The sequence below is a fragment of the Ochotona curzoniae genome, unplaced genomic scaffold, assembly GCF_017591425.1.
Source record: "Ochotona curzoniae isolate NIBS_2020 unplaced genomic scaffold, NIBS_Ocur_1.0 scaffold_4505, whole genome shotgun sequence".
Lineage (NCBI taxonomy): Eukaryota > Metazoa > Chordata > Mammalia > Lagomorpha > Ochotonidae > Ochotona > Ochotona curzoniae.
In genome coordinates, this window is record NW_024467118.1 from 47,602,818 (window position 1) to 47,622,954 (window position 20,137).

At 41.3% G+C, this 20,137-nt stretch overlaps 1 protein-coding gene across 8 annotated transcripts in view; it reads left to right on the forward strand.

The window, feature by feature from the left end:
- PRIMPOL (primase and DNA directed polymerase) overlaps positions 1-20,137 on the forward strand; it is a 95,270-nt gene that overhangs the window by 52,728 nt on the left and 22,405 nt on the right. For 4 of the 8 annotated variants that reach the window (XM_040966280.1, XM_040966285.1, XM_040966284.1 and 1 more), the window contains exons 1-5: positions 73-163; positions 2,457-2,674; positions 5,731-5,828; positions 7,036-7,165; positions 12,090-12,237. In XM_040966280.1, the coding sequence (XP_040822214.1) occupies positions 2,495-2,674; positions 5,731-5,828; positions 7,036-7,165; positions 12,090-12,237 (556 nt within the window). In that variant the 5' untranslated portion in view covers positions 73-163; positions 2,457-2,494. Of the gene's footprint in view, positions 1-72; positions 181-2,310; positions 2,373-2,456; positions 2,675-5,730; positions 5,829-7,035; positions 7,166-12,089; positions 12,238-20,137 lie in introns of those variants that run through there. The other 4 variants (XM_040966281.1, XM_040966282.1, XM_040966283.1 and 1 more) reach the window with 4 other exon arrangements.

Below are 20,137 nucleotides of genomic sequence, written 5' to 3' on the forward strand. Positions count from 1 at the left end.
CGTAGTCCCGCCCCTGGCGCCGGCTTTGAAGTCGGGATCCGGCGTTTGCAGCTGAGGCTGGACGGGCTTCCGCCCGCGTTTACGGGCCTCAGAGGGCCGCCGAAGGAAGCCCGTGGGCAGCGCCTGGCCCGGAGACTAACCGGAGAAAGCAGCCCTGTCTGAGGTCCGGGAGCCGCGCTGGTAATCTCTGCTTCCCCCTGAGGACCCTTTGGTTGTCGTTTCCCCTCAGACCCAAAGCCGTGATTGCCTTTCCGGTGCTCTCCCTCTTCTGGCCCTGGGCGCCTTTTTAGATTTGCATGGAGCGTTTTCCCGGAAAATTCAGCCCACCTACCTGAGCGCAAATTCTGCGTAGGATTTCAGCATTCCTGTGGCTCTCGTCGGGGAGTAAGGTCTGGGACAGTGTGCGCGGCGCAAACAGGTGGCGGCCATTTCAGTTTTTTCTTGTACCCTTTCTGCTAGCCCTCTCAGAATCCCAGGGCGCACCTGGGCTTAAAAAGGTTAAATAATTTCCTTGGACTTGAGGGCCAGATTCCCGAAGAGAAGCTGTGACCTTTCACTTTCCCGAGTGACCTTTCACTTTCCCGAATGGAGGGAAACGGGGGTTAGGCAGGTGATGCGCGACGTGGTGACAGGTGTGGTTAAAATAAGTCCTTACACGTTCGGGCTCCTGACTCAGCTTTACTAGCGGAATGAAGCTTCGGGTCCACCAGCCACAGCGGTTTCCTGTTTTCCTGGAAGTTAATTTATTTGGCCTGGGGAGCTTTTTCGGGAAACCGGCTGGAGGCACTCAGTACTTTCTCTTAGCAGATGAGGCAGCTTGTTCAGGACCTCGAAGGAGCAGAGTGCAAAGATGTACGTGGGGCCTTGCGGGTGGGAGCAATGGGTGCAGCAAGGCTTCTAGAATGGTCCAGGAACACGGGCGGGTGGCTGTCATTCAGTTGGCTAGAAGACTGAACAAGAAGAGATGAGAGGTGATGTAGGGCACGTTGCTGGAGGGGAGTTTAGTCCTCACAGGGTAAACTCTGGTGGGAACCAAGGGATGCTATACATCATTTACGAGGCTACCTATGAGAGCATTGTTCAGTGATATTTTTCCCCCTCTAGATTTGTTTTTATTTGAGAGAAAAGGAGAGACCTCCTCCATCCGTTATTTCACCTCCCAGCTGGGCACAGTGGCCGGGGCTAGGCTGATTAGAAGCCAGTAACCTCTTCCAGGTCTCCTAAGTGCTTGGGTCTTCTTCCACTGCCTTCCCAGGCCCAATAGCAGGGAGCTGGGGTGGAAGTGCAGCAGCTGGAACTCAAACTTGTGCCCACATGGGATACAAGCACCGCATGTGGTAGCTTAAGCTAGTTTGACACAGCACTGGCCTCAGGACAGTGGTTTTAAGGATGAGTCATTGGGTATTTTGTGGTGTTTGGATAATGGTTCCTGTGCAGAGGGAGTAATTAGATAAGAACATAGCCCTGTTTGCTTTCTGATCCCTTGCAACAGGTTCTTGGGAAATTTAAATGTATTTCATCCAGAAGTAAGCATAAAATTACAATGACCATAAATTCATTATGCAAATTAATTTTAACGGTATTTATTTATATAAATTCAGAATGATAGAGTTCATAATCTATGGGTTCACCTTTCAAATAGCCTTAATGGCCAGGGCTGGGCCAGGCAAGAGACTTAAGTACTTAAGCAAGAGCTTAAATACAAGAGCCATTGCCTGCAGTCCACCCAGGGGCATTAGGGAGTTGGAGAGGAAGCCAGGTAGCTGGGACTTGATCCTATACTCGAAATATTTAATCTATTTGAAAGGCAGAATCAAAGAGGAGCAGAGGTAACCATCTTCCATTAGCTAGTTCACTCTCCAAATGGCTGCTAGAGCTAGGGCTGGGCCAGGCTGGTGCTAGCACTGGAGCTCCAGCAGAGGATCCCATGGGGATGGCAGGGGGTCCAAGCACCTGGGGCCTCTGCTGCTGCTGTCCTAGGCACATTAGCACGGAACTGGTTAGGACAAGGAGCAGCCAGGAGTCAGACTGGCACTCATGTGGGATGCCAGTGTCACAGTGTTACATGCTTTTTATGAATATGTTAGAAGGAGAAATAGTGTTAAGTCATAAGAAGAAAACACTTTCAAGTATCAGAAATTTTAAAAACACTAGAACTTGCATATGACCAGAAAGCACAAAATACTGATGGGTGTAAGCTTATGTAGAATTCTCCCCCTACGTGGGTAAATAAAAAATGAAAACCAGGAGCATGGAGGTGCAAGCTAGGGCACCTGAGCCTGGCAGGCTTTGGCTGCCCTGGAAGCAGAACTTATGACCAGCCTACTCTTCTGCTTTGCAAAACTCCATGCAAAGAATAAGATATAAAGAAGGTAAGTGCCAGGAAAAGAGTTTGGAAATTTTATCAAACAAGACAAAAGTCTAAGTATAGAAATTTTTCTTGTTCTAATCAATAGATTACATGGAATAGGAATCATCTTGGACTTCTGAACTAATGAGTAGAAAATGGGAAGAAAAGCTGAAGCAGATCGAAGAGCGAGCATCTTATTACCAGGCAAAACCACTGTGCTCCGTGTATAGGCCAAGATTGTCCAAACTGGAAGAACCACCCTCCATTTGGAAACTATTTCATCGTCAAAGGCAAGCTTTTAATTTCGCTAAAACTTGTAAACAGGTAATTACCATATCATTTTTATAAAAATTTTTTTTCAATCATTTCTGTTTCAGGCTATGCACTCTACCGATGGCAACAATATCACATGATTTTGGAAAAATATCCATAAGAATTATCAGCCATTTAACTTATTTTGGTAATGAGCAAGAATGATGTGTATTTTCCTATTAGTTTAGAGAATTAGCAGTGACATCTCAGTCATGGTATCCTGAAGGAAGAGAGACTGTCTATATATTTAAGTAGAGGGGAGGAACTATTGTACATGCCACCCCTACAGATAACATGGATGTTCAAAAAAGTCATCAAATCAAGCAGTATAAATCTATACTGCACAGCCTTTGTTGGGTACTGTAAGGAAAATAAATGCATGTATAATACATACTCTTGATGCTGATACTATAAGCTTCAACTGCTGTTAAGTCTTACGGGAAGAATGCTACTTTCCTCATATCTCATCCCCATAGTTTAGGGAAAATAATGAAAACCATTCTTACTTGGTATAACCCATTCAGGCATCAGAAATTAAATTAATGACAGGTTCTTAGTGTTGGGTTTTGAAAAAGGCATAGCGGTGATGCTTGCTGGACTCACCAGTCTCTAGTCTGTCGAATTGATTTCAAGATCAGGAAGCTCAGTCCTCTTTTGATTTCCCACACGTGAACCTGCAAGTATCCCATGTGGGCTGTGGCTCGAGTCTTGATTGCTCTGTATCTGCTAATGAGCTGGGGGAGCAGGGGAGAGTGGCCCAGGGGAAACCCAGAAGCAGCTCCTCACTTTGGCTGCTGCCCAGCTTCAGCCTTTGTGGCCATTTGGGATGTGAACAGCAGATAGAAGGCACCTCTGTGTGTGTGTCTAAATCTGCCATTGAAATAAATCTAGAAAAAACAATCTTCAGCTTCTTTCTGTTAAGATTCACACATTTTTCTTGGAAAGGCAGATTTATAGAGAGGAGAAAGAGAGATCCTCCGTGCACTGGTTCACTCCCCAAATGGCTGCAACAGTCAGAGCCCAGCGAATCCAAAGCCAGGATCCAGGATCGATGTTTCCCACAGGTTACAGGGTCCCAAGGCTTTGGCCTATGTTTTGTTCCTTTCCCCAGGCACTAGGAGAAAACAGGATTGATATGGAGCAGCTGAGACACAAGCTGGTGCCCATTTGGGATGCTGGTGCTTGGAGGTGGAGAATTAGCCTGTTGAGCCATTGTGCCAGCCCCAGTATTTTCCAAAAACAATCTGAATATTATAAAGTGTTGGGGCTACAGTTAATAACAAATCTCTAGTACATTTGGATATATGTAGGAATCCATTTTTAAGGGTTATTTACTGCAAAACTGGTTTAAATATAACCATTCATGACTTCTGCCATGAAGAGCTTTTTCTAGTAAACAGATATACCAGAGTTGAGGGTTGAGTGATATTGTAGCATAGCACACTAAGCCTCTACCTGTGACATTGATATCCCATATGAATGCAGGTTTGAGTCCCTGCTACTGCACCTGAGGAAGGTGCGAGTGCTTGTGCCCCTGCACCTATGTGGGAGATCGAGGGCAAGCTCCATGCTTCTGGCTTCAGCCTGGTCCAGCCCTGACCGTTGCAGCCATTTGGGAAGTGATCTAGAAGATGGAAGATTCTCCTTTTTTCCTCTTTATTCTGTAGCTCTACCTTTCAATTAAACAATAAATCTTAAAAAAATTAAACAGCTCTCTGTGGTGCAGCCTCTATCAGCACTGGTTTGAGTCCAGGCTACTCCACTTCTGATCCAGCTCCCTGCTAATGCACTTGAGAAGAGCAGGAGAGGGCAACCCAAGTGCCTGGGCCCCTGCACCCATGTGGGAGTCTCGGAAGGGGTCCAGGCTCCTGGCTTAGGCCTTGCCCAACCCTGGCTGTTGTGATCATTTGGAAAGTGAACCAGTGGATGGAGGCTCTTCCCCACCCCCAAGCTCTCTCCACCTTCTCTCTCCCCTTTTGCTTTGTTACTGCTGCTTCCCCTCTTTATTGCTCTATCCCATCTCTCACCCCACCTTCTCTCTTCCCCACTTCTCTTTCGCTTCCTCTCCACTTTCATTACTCTGTGTTTGAATTGATGTAAACTAAAAAATAAAACTCTTACAGAAAGTCAAATCAGCATAATGGAATTAAACTGATTTTCATTTTAACATGGATATTTTCATTGTTTCCACTTTGCTGTGTATTATATGAATGATTAAAAAGAAACACAAATATTTAAATTTTGAATGACGTATATCTAATGACTGTTTGTCTTTAATTCCTGTCTTCTCCCTAAACCCCAGGTTAGAGATTACATCTAAGCTTTGATTTTTCTTTGAAAGGGAGAGTTACAAAGAGAAGGAGAGAGAGAGATCTTCCATTTGCTGATTAGCTTCCCAAATGGCCATGATGAGTTGAAATAAGCCAATCCAAAACCAAGAACCAGAAACTTCTGACCTCCCATGTGGGTACAGGGATCCAAGGACTTGAATCATCATCTACTGCTTTCCCAGGCTATAAACTTGGTGCTGGATTGGAAGTAGAGCAGCTGGGACATGAACCAGCACCACAAGAGGAGGATTAGCTTACTATGCCCTTGCACCAGCCTCTGTTGTCTTTTTTCTTGTTTTGTTTTTGTTGTTGCTGTTGAGAGTCAGATTTGCAGAGAAGGAGAGATTGAGAGAAAGATCTGTGCACTGGTTCATCCCCAAGTGGCCACGATGGCCAAAGCTGAGCCAATCTGATCCAAAGCCAGGAGCAGGAGTCTCTTCTGGGTCCTCCACATGGATGCAAGGTCCCAAGGCTTTGGGTCATCTGCTTTCCCAGGCCACAAGTAGGGAGCTGGATGCAAAGTGAAGCAGTTGGGACATGAACTGGCACCCATGCTGTATCCCAGTACATGCAAGGCAAGGACTTTAGCCACTAGGCTATTGTTCCAGGGCGCCCTATTCTTTTCAGTCTTGCTTTTAATGAAGCAAATGTTAAAATCAGATTCTGAAAATTAAATAGCTACGGTTGAATTTAGATTTGTGCTTTTTTATTCATTTTGGATTTTTAAATTTTATACAGGATGTTCATGTATTTGCTTTGGAGTACAAAACAGGAGATGGACAGCGTATTTATCTTGTCACAACCTATTTTCAGCTCTGGTTTTACTACAAATCTCGGTAAGTCATAACAAAACACTTAAATTACATTTCCTTCATAGTAATTTTGGTGAAATTAATTCAGGCTGAATTAGCTTTCAGTTTTTTGGCCACAGCATTTGTTATTCCTTTCCTGTTAGAATGAATTTCTGAAGTTTATTTCTCATGACAACACTCATCATCTCACTGGCCTTGGGAGAAGAAAATCATGCAAACACCAATTTGTGTATCTAAAGGAAATACTTTTTGAACCAAATATTAATAACTATTAATCATAAGTGAATACTCATATTGTTAATACTAAGTATCTGCTTTGAGTGACCCATCCAACTATTTTTCAGACTTGAGGAATGTAAGAGAAGGGTCGATAGGCATGCCCTCTAGGCTTAGAAGTACTTGCACTGTTGCTGCAGTGTCTCCATCTTTGTAAGCATGCAACACCGTGTGGATTTAGTTATGGTACTTCCATCCATCGCACATGGAGCTGAATTAGAGTAGGAAGACCTGAATAGATGCTATGTGGCTCAGACTAAATCTCACTTTGCAATACAGATTATACCGCTGCAGAGTGTGGGGGCGTGTGTTTTGAGATCCAGTCCTGCCTGTGCCACGTGATGACACGATCTCCCCTTCACTTTCTGTCCAAATTATCAAACCTTTTTTTTTTTTGTGAAGGAGGCTGCCTGAACTTCATTTAGCCCACCTCTCATTGACTTACTAGGTAATCTGTGTAAAAGTCATTCCTCTGCACAGCAGGAAGAAAATTACTGGAAATGTAAGCAGTTGGAAAGTTTATTGAAGTTAGATGTTTTAGAAGTTTATTTTTTTTACCACTAAAAAGTACTTTCTTCCTAGTGATAGTATAAAATTTTACAAATTCTTATGGAGAATTCATGGGATCCCCAAAGTATCCCCAGTTTGAGAAAGAACATTCTTTTCTGAAAATGTATTTACTATTGACACCAAAGCCCAATACAAGAGTATTATGTAAGATGAAATTCACCTGTGTAATGAATCACACTATAGGATTATTTTCCAGTTATACTACTGAGTGTGATTGTTACAGCGTGTTTGGTGGCGCTCTGGACACTGTAACCAGGCTTACCTGGTCTTGTCATGACTTCCTACTTACCTGTACTTAAACGTACTTAGCACAGTACTTGAAATATCAGGTCAACTGCCATATTTTAAAGCGATACAATAAATACTTTTGTATTACTCAATTTAGGAAAAATCTCTTGCACTGCTACGAAGTGATTCCTGAAAATGCTGTGTGCAAGCTTTATTTTGATTTAGAATTTAACAAGCCTGCCAATCCAGGAGCTGATGGGAAAAAGATGGTCACGTTACTGATTGAGGTAGATTCTTTTGTTTTTTTTCCATTGATCTCTTCAGTTACTCAGTGAATCCTGCCCGTGTATCCTGTAGGTTCCATGTTTGTCATCCCTTTTCTTTTTACTTTTCCTTGGGATTTCCAATTTTTAATATATCTTCTATGAGTGAACTATGAGAAGGAAGCAAGGTCCAGTTTATGTCCATATATTTTGTAGTGTTACTATACTTGATTTTAAAAAGCTTCGAAAAAGACACAAACTGGAATTTTCTATGGTTTGCAATTATGTGTTAATTCTCTGACCTCCATTATAAAAGAGCCAATACTGGTAAAGACCAGGTCAAGTAATTTTCATATAAAAATTGGGCACTGATATGAGTTTAATGGAAAATAGTATCAGAATGCTTGAATTGGCAAAGCAATTTTTTCATGTAACTCAAGAAATAGGAAATCTAAGCTCAAGGTTAATTCCAGAACCTTATCTGATAACACTGTTGGCACTATTTTCAATGGAGAAAAAAAAAGAATGTAGCTCTAGTATTTTAATTTAGTCATGGCAAACAGTTTCTAAAAAGTGGAATGATATGAATTTGAACACAAAAGTCCTATCAATGTTGTTAATTTTTTTTAAAGATTATATTCCATGAAGTATAATTAAAAATGTATTGGCTGTTATTTGCACTCAGATTGGATCTTAGCATTTATCGATTAGTTATCCTGTGCTTTAAATGTTAACTGAATAATAATTTTGTAGTCAAGCCATTTTCTCTCTATTAAGATCTACCCTAATTAAAGTGTATCTGCTTTTATGTTGGGTCTCTTCGTGCTTGATTTTACATTTATATGAAAGACATAGCAAATACTTTTCAATGTATAGATTGTAATATCTTTGAAGTAAACAAAATAGACATAAAATCTTCTTCCCTTCCAAAACCCAAAAAAGCCATTTTTCTTAAAATAATTGAAACCTTAAAAATAAATTTAAATTCTGTATTTCATGATAGTTAGCAATTTGTTTTGAACATTTAACTTTAATTATGTTTTCAATCCATAAATACTGACTCGTTCCTGGTGTGTGCAATGCCTCTACAGTGCATAGGAGGATCTGTTGTGTGGGTTCTTTGTGTCCTGAAGGGACTCAGGATTCAGACATTTCCATTGGTACTTAACTATGGGAATGCCAGCAACAAACAGGTAGCATATTGTATGAGATATTCAGAATTTCCATAATAGTAATACTGACACAGATACTGTTATAACATAGGTAAACACTTGTATCAAACATCCTGCAAGTGTTTCATTTTTTTCCAAATTCTTCACAATGCCTTAGTCCTAAACAACGGATCTGCACCAGCAAAAGCTGGAAAAAAAATGTACTTACGTTAAAAAATTATTTAACATAAATTTAACAGTATGTTTTATTTAACTTGTTTACCATGTTGGTACAACAGTTATTAGGAATATTTTACTTAGTGTAATGCCTTTATTTATATTACAATATTGAAGTTGGCTTCTTTTTTCTTTTTTTTTTTTTGATGTAGCAAGTTTATAATCCAGCAAGTGATTTTTTTTATTGCATTTCATTTTATGACATCGTTTCATAGACTCTGAGGTTCCCCCAACCCCTCCCCGTATCCTCCCCCCATGGTGGATTACTCCACCTTATTGCAGTATTACAGTTCAAATCCATTCAGTCATGATTTATTTTGTTACATGTTTGTATGAAAAGGCATCTTCAGTTAATTCTTATCTTAATTCAACAGGTGGTTAATGAATAACTGGTAATAACATAACATATAATACCCTTTGATTCAGTGACTCTGCTTACAGATTATTCTAATTGGCTGAATTTTGGCAGATTCCAGTACAAATTCATTTTATGAAACCTTGTCACCAGATAACATTGCTGGAGGAATCAAATATATTCAACCTCTGAATTTTATGACTTAATTATTTAAGCAACTTAAATTTTTCTTATAATTTTTTAATTTGTATACCCTTTCAAAGCATAGAAGAGTTGTACACTTTCTAATTTCTTAGAGAATTATAAAGTAACATCTCCCTTTATCCTGCTGTGCAGTAGAACTCCAGAATGTCTTACTCCTGTCTAGCAGTAGCCTAGTACCGACAGACCATGCCTTCCCCATCCCCCTTGGCATGTTCATGCTAGCCTCTGATGACTGTAAGTTTTTACCTTGGTGCACCTGTTCTTTTGAAAGAAGACTACAAATGAGTGAGATCATGTGATGATTGTTCTGTGCTTGGCTTAATTCACTTAGCATGTTGACTTTAAGTTCCATGCAGGTTGAAAATATTTACCTTTTTTTTTTGTAAATGGCTGAGTTATTGCCCACTATGCCTACTGTGTTTTCGTTATTCAGTTGCTGATGGACACCTGGCAGTTGTGAATTGTGCTACAAGAAACATGGGTGTCTGCAGATAGATGTCTCTGGCAGTTGTATTTCATTTCACTGGAATATACACCCAAAAATGGGACTTTGAATCCTATGGTAGCTATTCGTTTAGTTTTTTTGAAGAACCGCATACTCTTTTCGCAATGGTTATACATCTGCGTTTAAAGAACTTAAATTTTTGAAGTTTAATTTGGAGAGAAAATTGAATAGAGTGCTTATATTGGCTAGGTTAACTAAATTTATTCTCTTTAGTTCTAGAGCAAACTGTCAGTCACTGTGTCTTGTCCTTGTAATATGAGTGAACTCAAAGAGACACGGTTTCTTAGTTCATGAAATTTGTAATCCAGTGGATGATAATGAATTAAGATAGATTTAATAGCTTAAACAAGACCTTATTTCTGTTTCACATCACATTCAGTGTGGCTCCATTGTTAGGGACTAGGCTTGTTGCTTTGCTATTCCCAAGATGTTGCCTCATTCATATTGTCCGAGGTGGCTCATGCCAAGTTGTTTGCATCCTGGCCAGTAGCAAATGGAGAAAGGGCAGTGTATGCTCCTCCCTTTAAACAGTACCGTTTAAAGTGGCATACCTACCTTCTGCTATCCCACTGGCAAGACTTAAGATACATAGTTATGCCTTGTAAACAGAGGCTGGGAGATAGCTTTATTCTAGCTGGCCTCCAGCTGAGACTTGGATTTTGGTTTTTTTTGTTTGCTTATAAGATTTATTTGTTTTTATTGGAAAGGAAGATTTACAGAGAGAAGGGGAGATAGAGAACAATCTTCCATCTGCTGGCTCACTTCCCAAGTGGCCGCAGTGACTGAAGCTGAGCTGAGCTGAAGCAGGGAGCCAGAAGCTTTTTCTGGGTTTCCCATGTGAATGTAGAGTCCAAAGACTTTGGGCCGTCCTCTGCTGCTTTCCTGGGCTACAAGCAGAGAGCTAGATGGGAAGTAGAGCTGCTGGGACACCAACTAGCACCTACTGAGACATCCTGGCTCTTGCAAGAGTGATCAGCCAATCGAGTCATTGCATTGGGCCCACAAATTCATCACACCAGGCCTATGAATTTGTTTCTACAGAAGAGGGAGAAAACAGGTGTTGAGGAATAACCTCTATAATGCAGAACATATCAAAATAAGTAAGTTAATATAAAAATTGTAACTTTGTAAGTACAGCACAGTGAGTTAAGATACATGGGGAAGTTTGATATAGATTGGGATGCTGAGGCAACTTCTCAGAAAATAAGAATCTACTGAAGAAGAGTCAAGAATGGGGGAAGTGTGTGATGCTGGAATGATGCCAGATAATGTTAATCTAATTCATTACATCATTGGGTATTAAAGTACTTGACAGTTCTATACCTTTTGCTGATCTCAAAATAACCCTATCTGGTAGGTCTTTGCTGACTCATTTTGCAAAGGAGAACACCGAGGCTTAGGGAAAAGAACTTCAAGGCTGCCAGGCCAATACTTTGTGGCCTTTTTGGTGGGCCCTATCCTAACTCCTTAGTCTCATTTTCTTGTTAGACTCTCTTAAATGATTGCAAAAGTTAGGTGCTGTTATTATTACCCGCTAAATACAGTTGAATGTTAAGGTCTGGGTTTGACTGATTACACCAGTGGTGAATGTCAAAGCCAAAAATCAAGCCTAGCTCTCCGACTCCAAATCTTGTGTTCCCAGCTAGATGCTTGCTGCTTCTCTGCAGTGCATAACTGTGTTCTGTGGCAGCATCATCTGGCCCCCAAGGGAGGTTTTGGAGGTGGGTTTGGGCTCAGTATGAGTGAGGTTTTCGGAGAATTAGAATTACAAAAAAAAAAAAGTAAATTTAAATTCAGAGATGATATTTAAAGACATGCTTATGGGGTTGGTGCCGTGGCTCAACAGGTTAATCTTGCACCCTGCAGGTGCCATTATCCCATATTTGTGCTGGTTCATGTCCTGCCTGTTCCACTTCCAAACTGAATCCCTGCTTATGGCCAGGGAAAGAAATAAAAGATGCCCCAAGCCCTTGGGCCACTGCACCTGTGTGGGAAACGTGAAAGAAACTCCTGACTTGGAGCGCATGGAGCTTGGGGAGAGGGTAAGGGAAATCCCAGAGACTGTGGAATTGTATCGTAAAATAAAAAAAAAAAAAATAATAATAAAAAGAAGCTCCTGGCTTCAAATTGGCTTAGCTTTGACCATAATGACCATTCATGGGGTGAACCAGTGAATGGAAGAACTTAGTTGTTCCTTCTCCCTGCAAATCTGCCTTTCCACTAAAATGAATCAATCTTTTTTTCTCAGAATGCTTAAAAAGAAGTACTCTTATTGTGATGTTAGAGGAGGTTAATGTACAGATTGTTTGCCTGTGATTTTTTTTTTAATGTACAATGATTTTTAAATGACAGGTTTTCTGTTTATAGATAACATACATATTCTGATAAGCAAAACTTTTTAATGATTTTTAATTGGTTAAATTTACTAGCCCCACGATATTTAAAATTTGTTCATAGAAACATTTCAAACAAAAAATATTTACATTTTATTTTTAGCATGTATGCAGAGAGCTTCAAGATTTATATGGTATAAATTGCTCAGCTGTAGATGTTTTCAACTTGGACTCTAGCACTGAAGAGAAGTTTAGCCGCCATTTAATATTCCAGCTCCGTGATGCGGCATTCAAAGATAACATCCATGTTGGTAAGTGCAGTGCTTTTTAAAAAAAATCAAGGCATTATTTTAAAAGTGTAGTTCTTCTATTCCTCTTGAAATTATAAACATACATGCTAGGTTTTATGGTAATCTAAAATGAAATGTGATGTTTCATGCTTTTCAGGATTGCTTGATATAGTCTTATCATCCTGTTCTGGGTACATCAACTTACTGGAAATATATTTGGCATTAGTGATTCTCATCCTAGCTACTGGGGTGGCCATATGTGTCCTGGTACGGTCTGTGCTCTGTTTCCTGGATGATTGTGAGAGATTCTTCTGTTTCAGGCCTCACCTGTGATGCCTCATGTCTGCATTTCTGACCATCACCTTTGCCATGGGGCTTAAGTCCCAGGTCCTATCAAGGAGGTCTAGTTGCTTATTCCAGGTAGAATTTCAATGCTGAGATGAAGTCTAGAAATACAGTCCTGAAAGTGGAACCAGGGTGTTGGCCCCAGGATTAGGTGTTTATAGAGATACAGATTTAGGTAGAAAACCATGTCAGTACCATATGGCGGAAGGGAATCACCAGAATCCAAGGTCTCAAGAAAGGCCAAAATCCCGAAAGTTTATGAGAGCAGCGATGGGGGTTCAAAAGATTGGCTGAAATCCAGATAATAGGTGATGTCCTCAGAGCTGCAAGTGTCTAACAATTTCACAGCCACGTAGGGTAAAGACGTGAATGCAGTCACTAAAGGACTGACCTGTAAAAATCAAGAACCTCGTTGCTAGTTCAGGATAATGCCTCGTCACAGTGCCCTATTGTGCTATGTTCTCAGGCCTCCTTATCAGCTGTTTTCTGCTCATTTAGTTGTACTTTGTCTCTCTCAGACTTAGATCTTAGTAATTCTGGGACCAGTTCTTGACCCTCTTCCCACTCACTATTTTGCTGGCTGATCACTATTAAAACTTCAGTCATCAGCTGTGTTGATGGTTTTGAAACCTTTATATTCAACCCAAATTGTCCTCCTGGATGCCAGCTTCCTTCTATGTGTCTCCAGCTCGGACAGTTAAAACTCAGCATGCCCTGTAACCAATCCCTTGTCTTTTCCCAGCTCTTGGCTCCTGTGATCTATCAGAGAATGGCATCATAATCTGCCTGACTATCCAAGTAGAAATCCTGGGGTTCTCTTTGACCTCCATGTACCTGCTCTTTGAGTCGGTCATTCAGCCAGAGTAAGCTGGTTAAGTACTCAAACCCCTCAGGACTATGCCACTTTCCCAAAGAAGTGCTGATGGTGTAGCTTGCAAAATGAGGCCCTTTGTACCTTTCCCACTTGACTAGCTCTCTAGCCCACATTTTCTCTCGTCCTTGGGCCTTTCCACTGCTATCTGAACAGACACACCTCCTGTGGCCTGGTCTTACAGCTCAGTGCAGATCCCGAGTCATCAGTGAAGCTGTAACCCTGCGATGGAGGTTGTTACTCCTCCAGGGTGCCGAGAGTACCCAGTGTTTACCGTGTCAGAGCACTTACTGTTTCCTGTTTTCTTCGTCTTCTCCATTTCACTTACAATTTCTAAGGGAAGGAACCATGGCTTTTTCTTCCCTCTAATTTTTAGGGATGTGTTATCTACATATCCTGATATATATTACGATGTTTCTTATTAAAAATTTTTAAAATGTTTTATATAATAATAATTCAACAGTGCAATATTTCAACAGATGTGGATGGTGTAAACTGATGAGGCCAGCCTCCCCACGGTCCCTCTGCACTTACTGCCTACCAGTTGCTCTCCTGAGTTCTTTATGTACTACATAATGTGCTGTGATTCGTAGTTGACCCATTGTACTGTGAAGCACTGGCACCTATTCTGACTGTGGTCTGGTCCCTTTCTCCTTCACTTCCAAGTCTCTGATAACTACTGTTCTCAGTTCTTACTGACTGTACTGTTAACTTCCACATATCAAAGAGATTTGTCTTTTTGTGTCTCACTCGTTTCACTTAATGTAATGACCACCAAAATATGGGCTTTGCTGTTGCCAGGATCTCCTTCATGGTACAATAAGTCTGCAGTGGGTGTGTGTCCCTTATTTTGTGTATGTATTATTCCATCTGTAGACATTCAGATTGATTCTGTCACTTGGTTGTTGTGAACAGTGTTGCAAACACGTGAGAGTTTCATATTCTGATGTCCTTTTTTTCCCTTTGAGAAAAACTTATTTTCTCATTTTTATGAAATAATCATTTTAGGTACATAGTAATTGTTTTTCTTTATGGAGGAGATCTGTCCTTTGGAAGTAAGGAGGTTGCTTATGTTAACAAATGGTTCTAAAATCTCCAAAACTGATATCTGGTTTGCAAGAATCTTAGGATATGAGAACATTAATTTCATTAGAAAAATGAGAAGTGTATCATACATTTTATAGTATCAATCAAATGACGTTTCCTAATTGATCCTTAGTGCTTCACACTTTGATCAAACTATCAAAATAGTCGCAGTTATATCCACAAATTGTTCTGGGCCTAGTGCAATGAATCGCTAGTTAGATCCTCATCTTGCAAGTACCAGTATTCCATATGGGTGCCAGTTTTTGTCCCAGCTGCTCCACTTCCCATCCAGCTCTCTGCTTGTGGCCTGGGAAAGCAATAGAGGACAGCCCAAAGCCTTGGGACCCTGCACCCATGAGGGAGACCCAGAAGAAGCTTCTGGCACCAAATCAGCTCAGCTGTGGCCCTTGTGGCCATTTGGGGAGTGAACCAGTGAATGGAAGATCTTTCTCTCCTCCCTGGTAATTTGATCTGATGGCCTGTCATGACAGCCTAGTGGATAAATCCTTGTCTTGCAAATGCCAGCATCCCATATGGGCGCTGGTTTGTATCCTGTCTGCTCCACTTCCCATCCAGCTTCTGCTTCTGGCCGTGGAAAACAGTAGAGGACAGCCCAAAGCCTTGGGACTCTGCACCCATATGGGGACCCAGAAGAAGCTCCTGGCTCAGCTCTGGCCATTGTCACCACTTAGGGATTGAACCAGCAGATGAAAGATTTTTCTGTGTTTCTTTCTCTGTGAATCTGCCTTTGCAATAAAAATTAAAATTTTTTTAAAAAATGCCTTCTATAAAAAAATTGTTCTAAAGTTAAACAAAATTATAAATTTAATTTTGTCATTGATCTCCAGAATGGAAAAGCTGGGTCATGTGACTGATCTATTTATAGTAGTTTGAAGAACCTCTGTACTAGTGGCTGAGCATTTACATTCTTGCCTAATGTCTAAGCATCCTCTTCACACCCTTGCCAGCTTTTTTTTTTTTAAGTTTGTATTTATCTTTATTGTATTTGAAAGGCCAAAGAGCATCCAGCCACTGGTTCACTCCCTAAAAGGCTGCAGCAGCCAAGGCTGGGCCAGACTGAAGACAGGAGCCAGGAATTCATTTGCGTTTCCCAGATAGGTGATGGGGACTCAACACATTGGTAGGAAGTTGGAATGAGGAGCCAAAGTCAGGAATTGAACTCTTGCACTTCAGCATGGGAGGCAGGCATCTCAGCCACTAGTCCAAATGTCAGTTCTCTTGTTTTTCTTTTGTTGCCTGTGCTTCAGGAATGTTCAAAAAATTACATACTGATTAAAGTTTTCTCATGATAATTTCATGGTAGCAGGTTTTACATTTAAGCCTTAATCCATTTGGAGCTGATTTTAGTATAGGCTGAGAGGGGTAGAGTTGCAGTGAGTATGGATATTCAGTTTTCCCAGCGCCATTTATTAAAGAGACTGTCCTTTCTCCAGTGTGTATTTTTGATGGCATTGGCAAAATTCATTTGGCTCCATGTACCCCTATTTGTTTCTGATTTCCCTAATTGGTTCCATCAGTCTGCACGTCTGCTTTGTACCTGTAACATGCTGTTGTATTTGCTAGGGCTCTATTTATTGTATATCTTCAAATAAGATGTTGTGAGGTCTTCAGCTTTTTATTTGTGTTGTTTTATTTAGAGTATTAGGAGACTGTTGTGCTTCTATAAGAATTTTTAAGTTGCTTTTGATGGGAATTTCATTGAACCCATAAATTGCTTTGGGAATTTTACATATTTAAGGAATACTAAATTCTTACAATCCCTGAACAAGAGAGCATCTTTCCATTTTGTTTGTGTCTGCTTTGAGTTTTTTTAATATTTTATAATTTTCATTGTAGAAATTGTTTACATTATTGGTTAAATTTGTTCCTAAGTTTCTTATTTTTGTAGCTGTTTTGTCAGGATAGCTTTTATGATTTCTTTTTCTTATTATTTATTTATTATTTTTTTTTATTGGAAAGTCAGATATACAGAGAGGAGAGGCAGAGAGGAAGATCTTCCGTCCGATGATTCACTCCCCAAGTGAGCGCAACGGCCAATGCTATGCCCATCCGAAAGCCAGGAGCCTTTTCTGGGCATCCCACATGGGTGCAGGGTCCCAAAGCCTTGGGCCATCCTCCACTGCTTTCCCGGGCCACAGGCAGGGAGCTGGATGGGAAGCGGGGCTGCCGGGATAGAACTGGCGCCCATATGGGATCCTGGGCGTGCAAGGCGAGGACCTTAGCCACTAGGCCATCACACCGGGCCCTATTATTTCTTTTTCTACAGGTATATAAAAATGCTGCTGACTTTCACACGTTGTTTTTCATCTGCAATTTTGCTAAACTTGTTAATCAGATTTAATAGGTTTTTTGATAGAATCTTTAGATCTTTTTGTGTGTGAATGGAATCATGTTATTAGCGAACAGAAACAGTCTTACTTCCCTCTTTCCTATTTGTATGATTTTCATTTCTTTCTCTTGCCTAACTGGGTGGTTAAGTTTCACAATTACTAAAAAACAATGGTAGGAGTAAACATTGTCTAGTTCTAGTCACTAGAGTGAGTGACATCAGCTTTTCTCCACTCAAAATTATGTTGGCTGTGAGCTTGTCAGTAATCATCTTTGTTGATATATAGACTTTCTTTTCAGATATTTTTTTTATCATGAATTTTAGTAAATGCCCTTTCCATGTGATCATATCATTTTTATCCTTTTGTTGATGTCATATATTGTAGTCATTGATTTTTATGTAATGGATCATCCTTGCATTCCTGAGATAAATCCTGAGATAAAATGATCAGCGTCGATGATCATTTTGAAGTGCTGTTGGGTTCAGCTCACTAGTATTTTGTTGGAACTTTTTGCCTCTATGTTCATCAGGGATATTGATCTATAGTTTTATTTTTCTATTCTTTATCTTATTTTATTTACTTATTCTTTGTTTTGTAATGCTAGCCTTGTAGAATAAGTTTGGGGTTTCTTCCTTCTCAGGTTTTTTTAGTTTCTTTCTTAACAATTTGGTAGAACTTGGGCCCAGCACAATAGCCTAGTGACTAAAGTCTTTGCCTTGCACATGCCAGGATCCCTGGCTCTAATGCCGGCAGCCCAACTTCGCATCCAGCTCTCTGCCTATGGCCTGGGAAGGCAGTTGAGGATAGCCCAACACCTTGGGAACCTGTACCTGTGTGGGAGACCTGGAAAAGGCTACGGGCTCCTGGCTTAAGTTTAGCTTAGCTCTGGCCATTGTGGCCATTTGGGAATAATCAAATGGAAGATCTTTGTCTCTCCTTCTCTCTGTATATCTAACTTTCCAATAAAAATAAATGAATCTTTAAAAAGTTTGGTAGAACTCAAAGGTGGCCTGGGAATTTTTGTTTTTAGGAGACATTTTAAATTACTGATTACTAAAGCCAGGGTTGTGGCATTATAGGCCAAGCTTCTGCCTGTAGCACCAGCATCCTACAAGAGCACTGGTTCAAGTCCTGGCTTCTCTATTTAAGGTCTAGCTCTCTGCTCATATGCCTGGGAAAGTTGTGGAGCTTGGGTCCCATGGCCCGACTCACCTTTGGCCATTGACACCGTGTAAGGAATAAACCAGCAGATGGAGGAATCTGTCTCTTCTCTCCTTAGCTCTGCCTTTCAAATAAATACAAAGTCTTAACAATAACAACAAAAAATTCCTGATTTGGAGCAGGATTGCCGGATGTTTCACACCACCTTGTCCACCTTGTCTTTCATGGTGGAGAATACTGTCTGGGTTAGAGTGTCGTGCTCACCACTACTGCCCTGTTGGATTTGTGAGACTCTAATTTTTCTTTTTAGGATTTATTTTTATTGGAAAGTCAGATGTATAGGAAGAAGGAGAGACAAAAAGATTCCATCTGTTGGTTCACTCCCCAAGTGGCCACACTGGTTGCTGTTGAACCATTCCAAAGTCAGGAGCCAGGAGCTTCCTCCAGGTCTCCCATGTGGGTGCATGATCCCAAGGCCTTGGGCCATCCTCGACTGCTTTCGCAGGCCACAAGGAAGAAGCTGGATGGGAAGTAGAGCAGTTGAGACAGGAACCGGTGGCCATATAGGACCGTGGCACATGCAAGGAAGAGGACCAGCCAATCGAGCCATTGCATGGGGCCCTCTGATCAGTTGTGTTGGTATATGGAGTGCCTGGGAGGCTTCTGTCCCCAAGGACAGTGTAGATCACAGCAGTGACTCTTCTCAAGGCATGACACTGCTGTAGCATGTGCTCTGTGGGCTGGGAATGACAATAGAGCAAAGCTGTGATGGGTTCTCCCCTTCCCAGCTCCCTTGCCTGTGACTGCTGTGGCTTCCCCCTGCGGCTGGGTTTGCTGGTCTGAGGCGCTCCTGCAGATGGACCTTTGGAGGCTCTCCTGTTTGCCCTTTCCTCTGCAGTGCAGATACCCTGCTTGTGGGACCATGGTCGCCATAGCTGGTTGGTTTTTCCTCTCTCTGTGCCTCTCTCCTAGTTCTCCAAGTCCTGGGAGTTTCCCTTTCTGAGGTCTTGTGTTGTTCCTCAGGCACCCAGCTCAGGATGAGGAGGAGGCAAACACTGGTACTGTGTCCTGCCACCTTGAAAACTTGGATTCATGCACTGTTTCTTACTACTGTATTTCCCAGAGCTCAGTACATAATAATAATAATGTTGTTGTCAATACTATCAGTACCATAGCAGCAGTGCTGAATACAACGAGGCATTTAAGAAATACTGTGGAGTTCATGCATGCATGTTCAATAGGTACTGTCAGAGTCGAGAGGCAGACTCCTAGGCAAGATACTTCTTTGATTCCTGTATGTCTGTATCTTCTTTCCTTATAGGCTGCTGTTTGAATATCAGCCAGAAGGCCACCAAAAAAAAAAAAAAAAAAAAAAAAAAAACCCAAAACCCTGAGAATCTGTTGCTTGGAAGAAGGGCAAATAGAAATATGTCAGGTCCTTGGAATTCTGTTTTGGGTATCTCCTAAAAGCAGATGACATTCAGTCTGAGTTTTGAATAAATTTATTTCATGTATTTGAAAACAGACTTTACTTTTAGAACAACACAAGCAAAGGCAGAGGCCTAGTAAACCACTCAAAGTCAAAATGAAAGTAAAATTTTTATCTTAATCGTATGAGCCTGTGATTGCTCTGGGGAGCAGTGGAGCCATACTCAGACCTGATAACTGAGTATCCTCGTGAATCGTTGGGGGCAGGCAATGGGAAGCGTCATAGTTTCCCTTCAGTTCCCTTTCCACAGTGGAGCTCTCAGTGATTCCAGCTGTTATTGCTAGCCTTTCAGAGAAAGTAAAGAAACTCAATCATAGACTCTGAACTGTCCAAACATACTGTTGTGCCGATCTGCCAGCATTCCTGACTGATGAGTTCCCTTGACCTATTCCCAGCCCAGTGCTAATCCCAGTCTTTATGAGGGTAAGAGTGATAAGATTAGAGAATGGAAGTGGAAGGCAGGGCTCATCACTGGGGCCCAATATACTGCTATTTGCTTAACTGCCTGTCATTGTACCCTGGTCACGTTAGTTGTCTGCCAGGGTTCAAAGGCCCAGCCGGCCTCTGTAGCGCTGCTGCTACTGTCACAACCCTTTCTGAAATCACCCATCCACATCG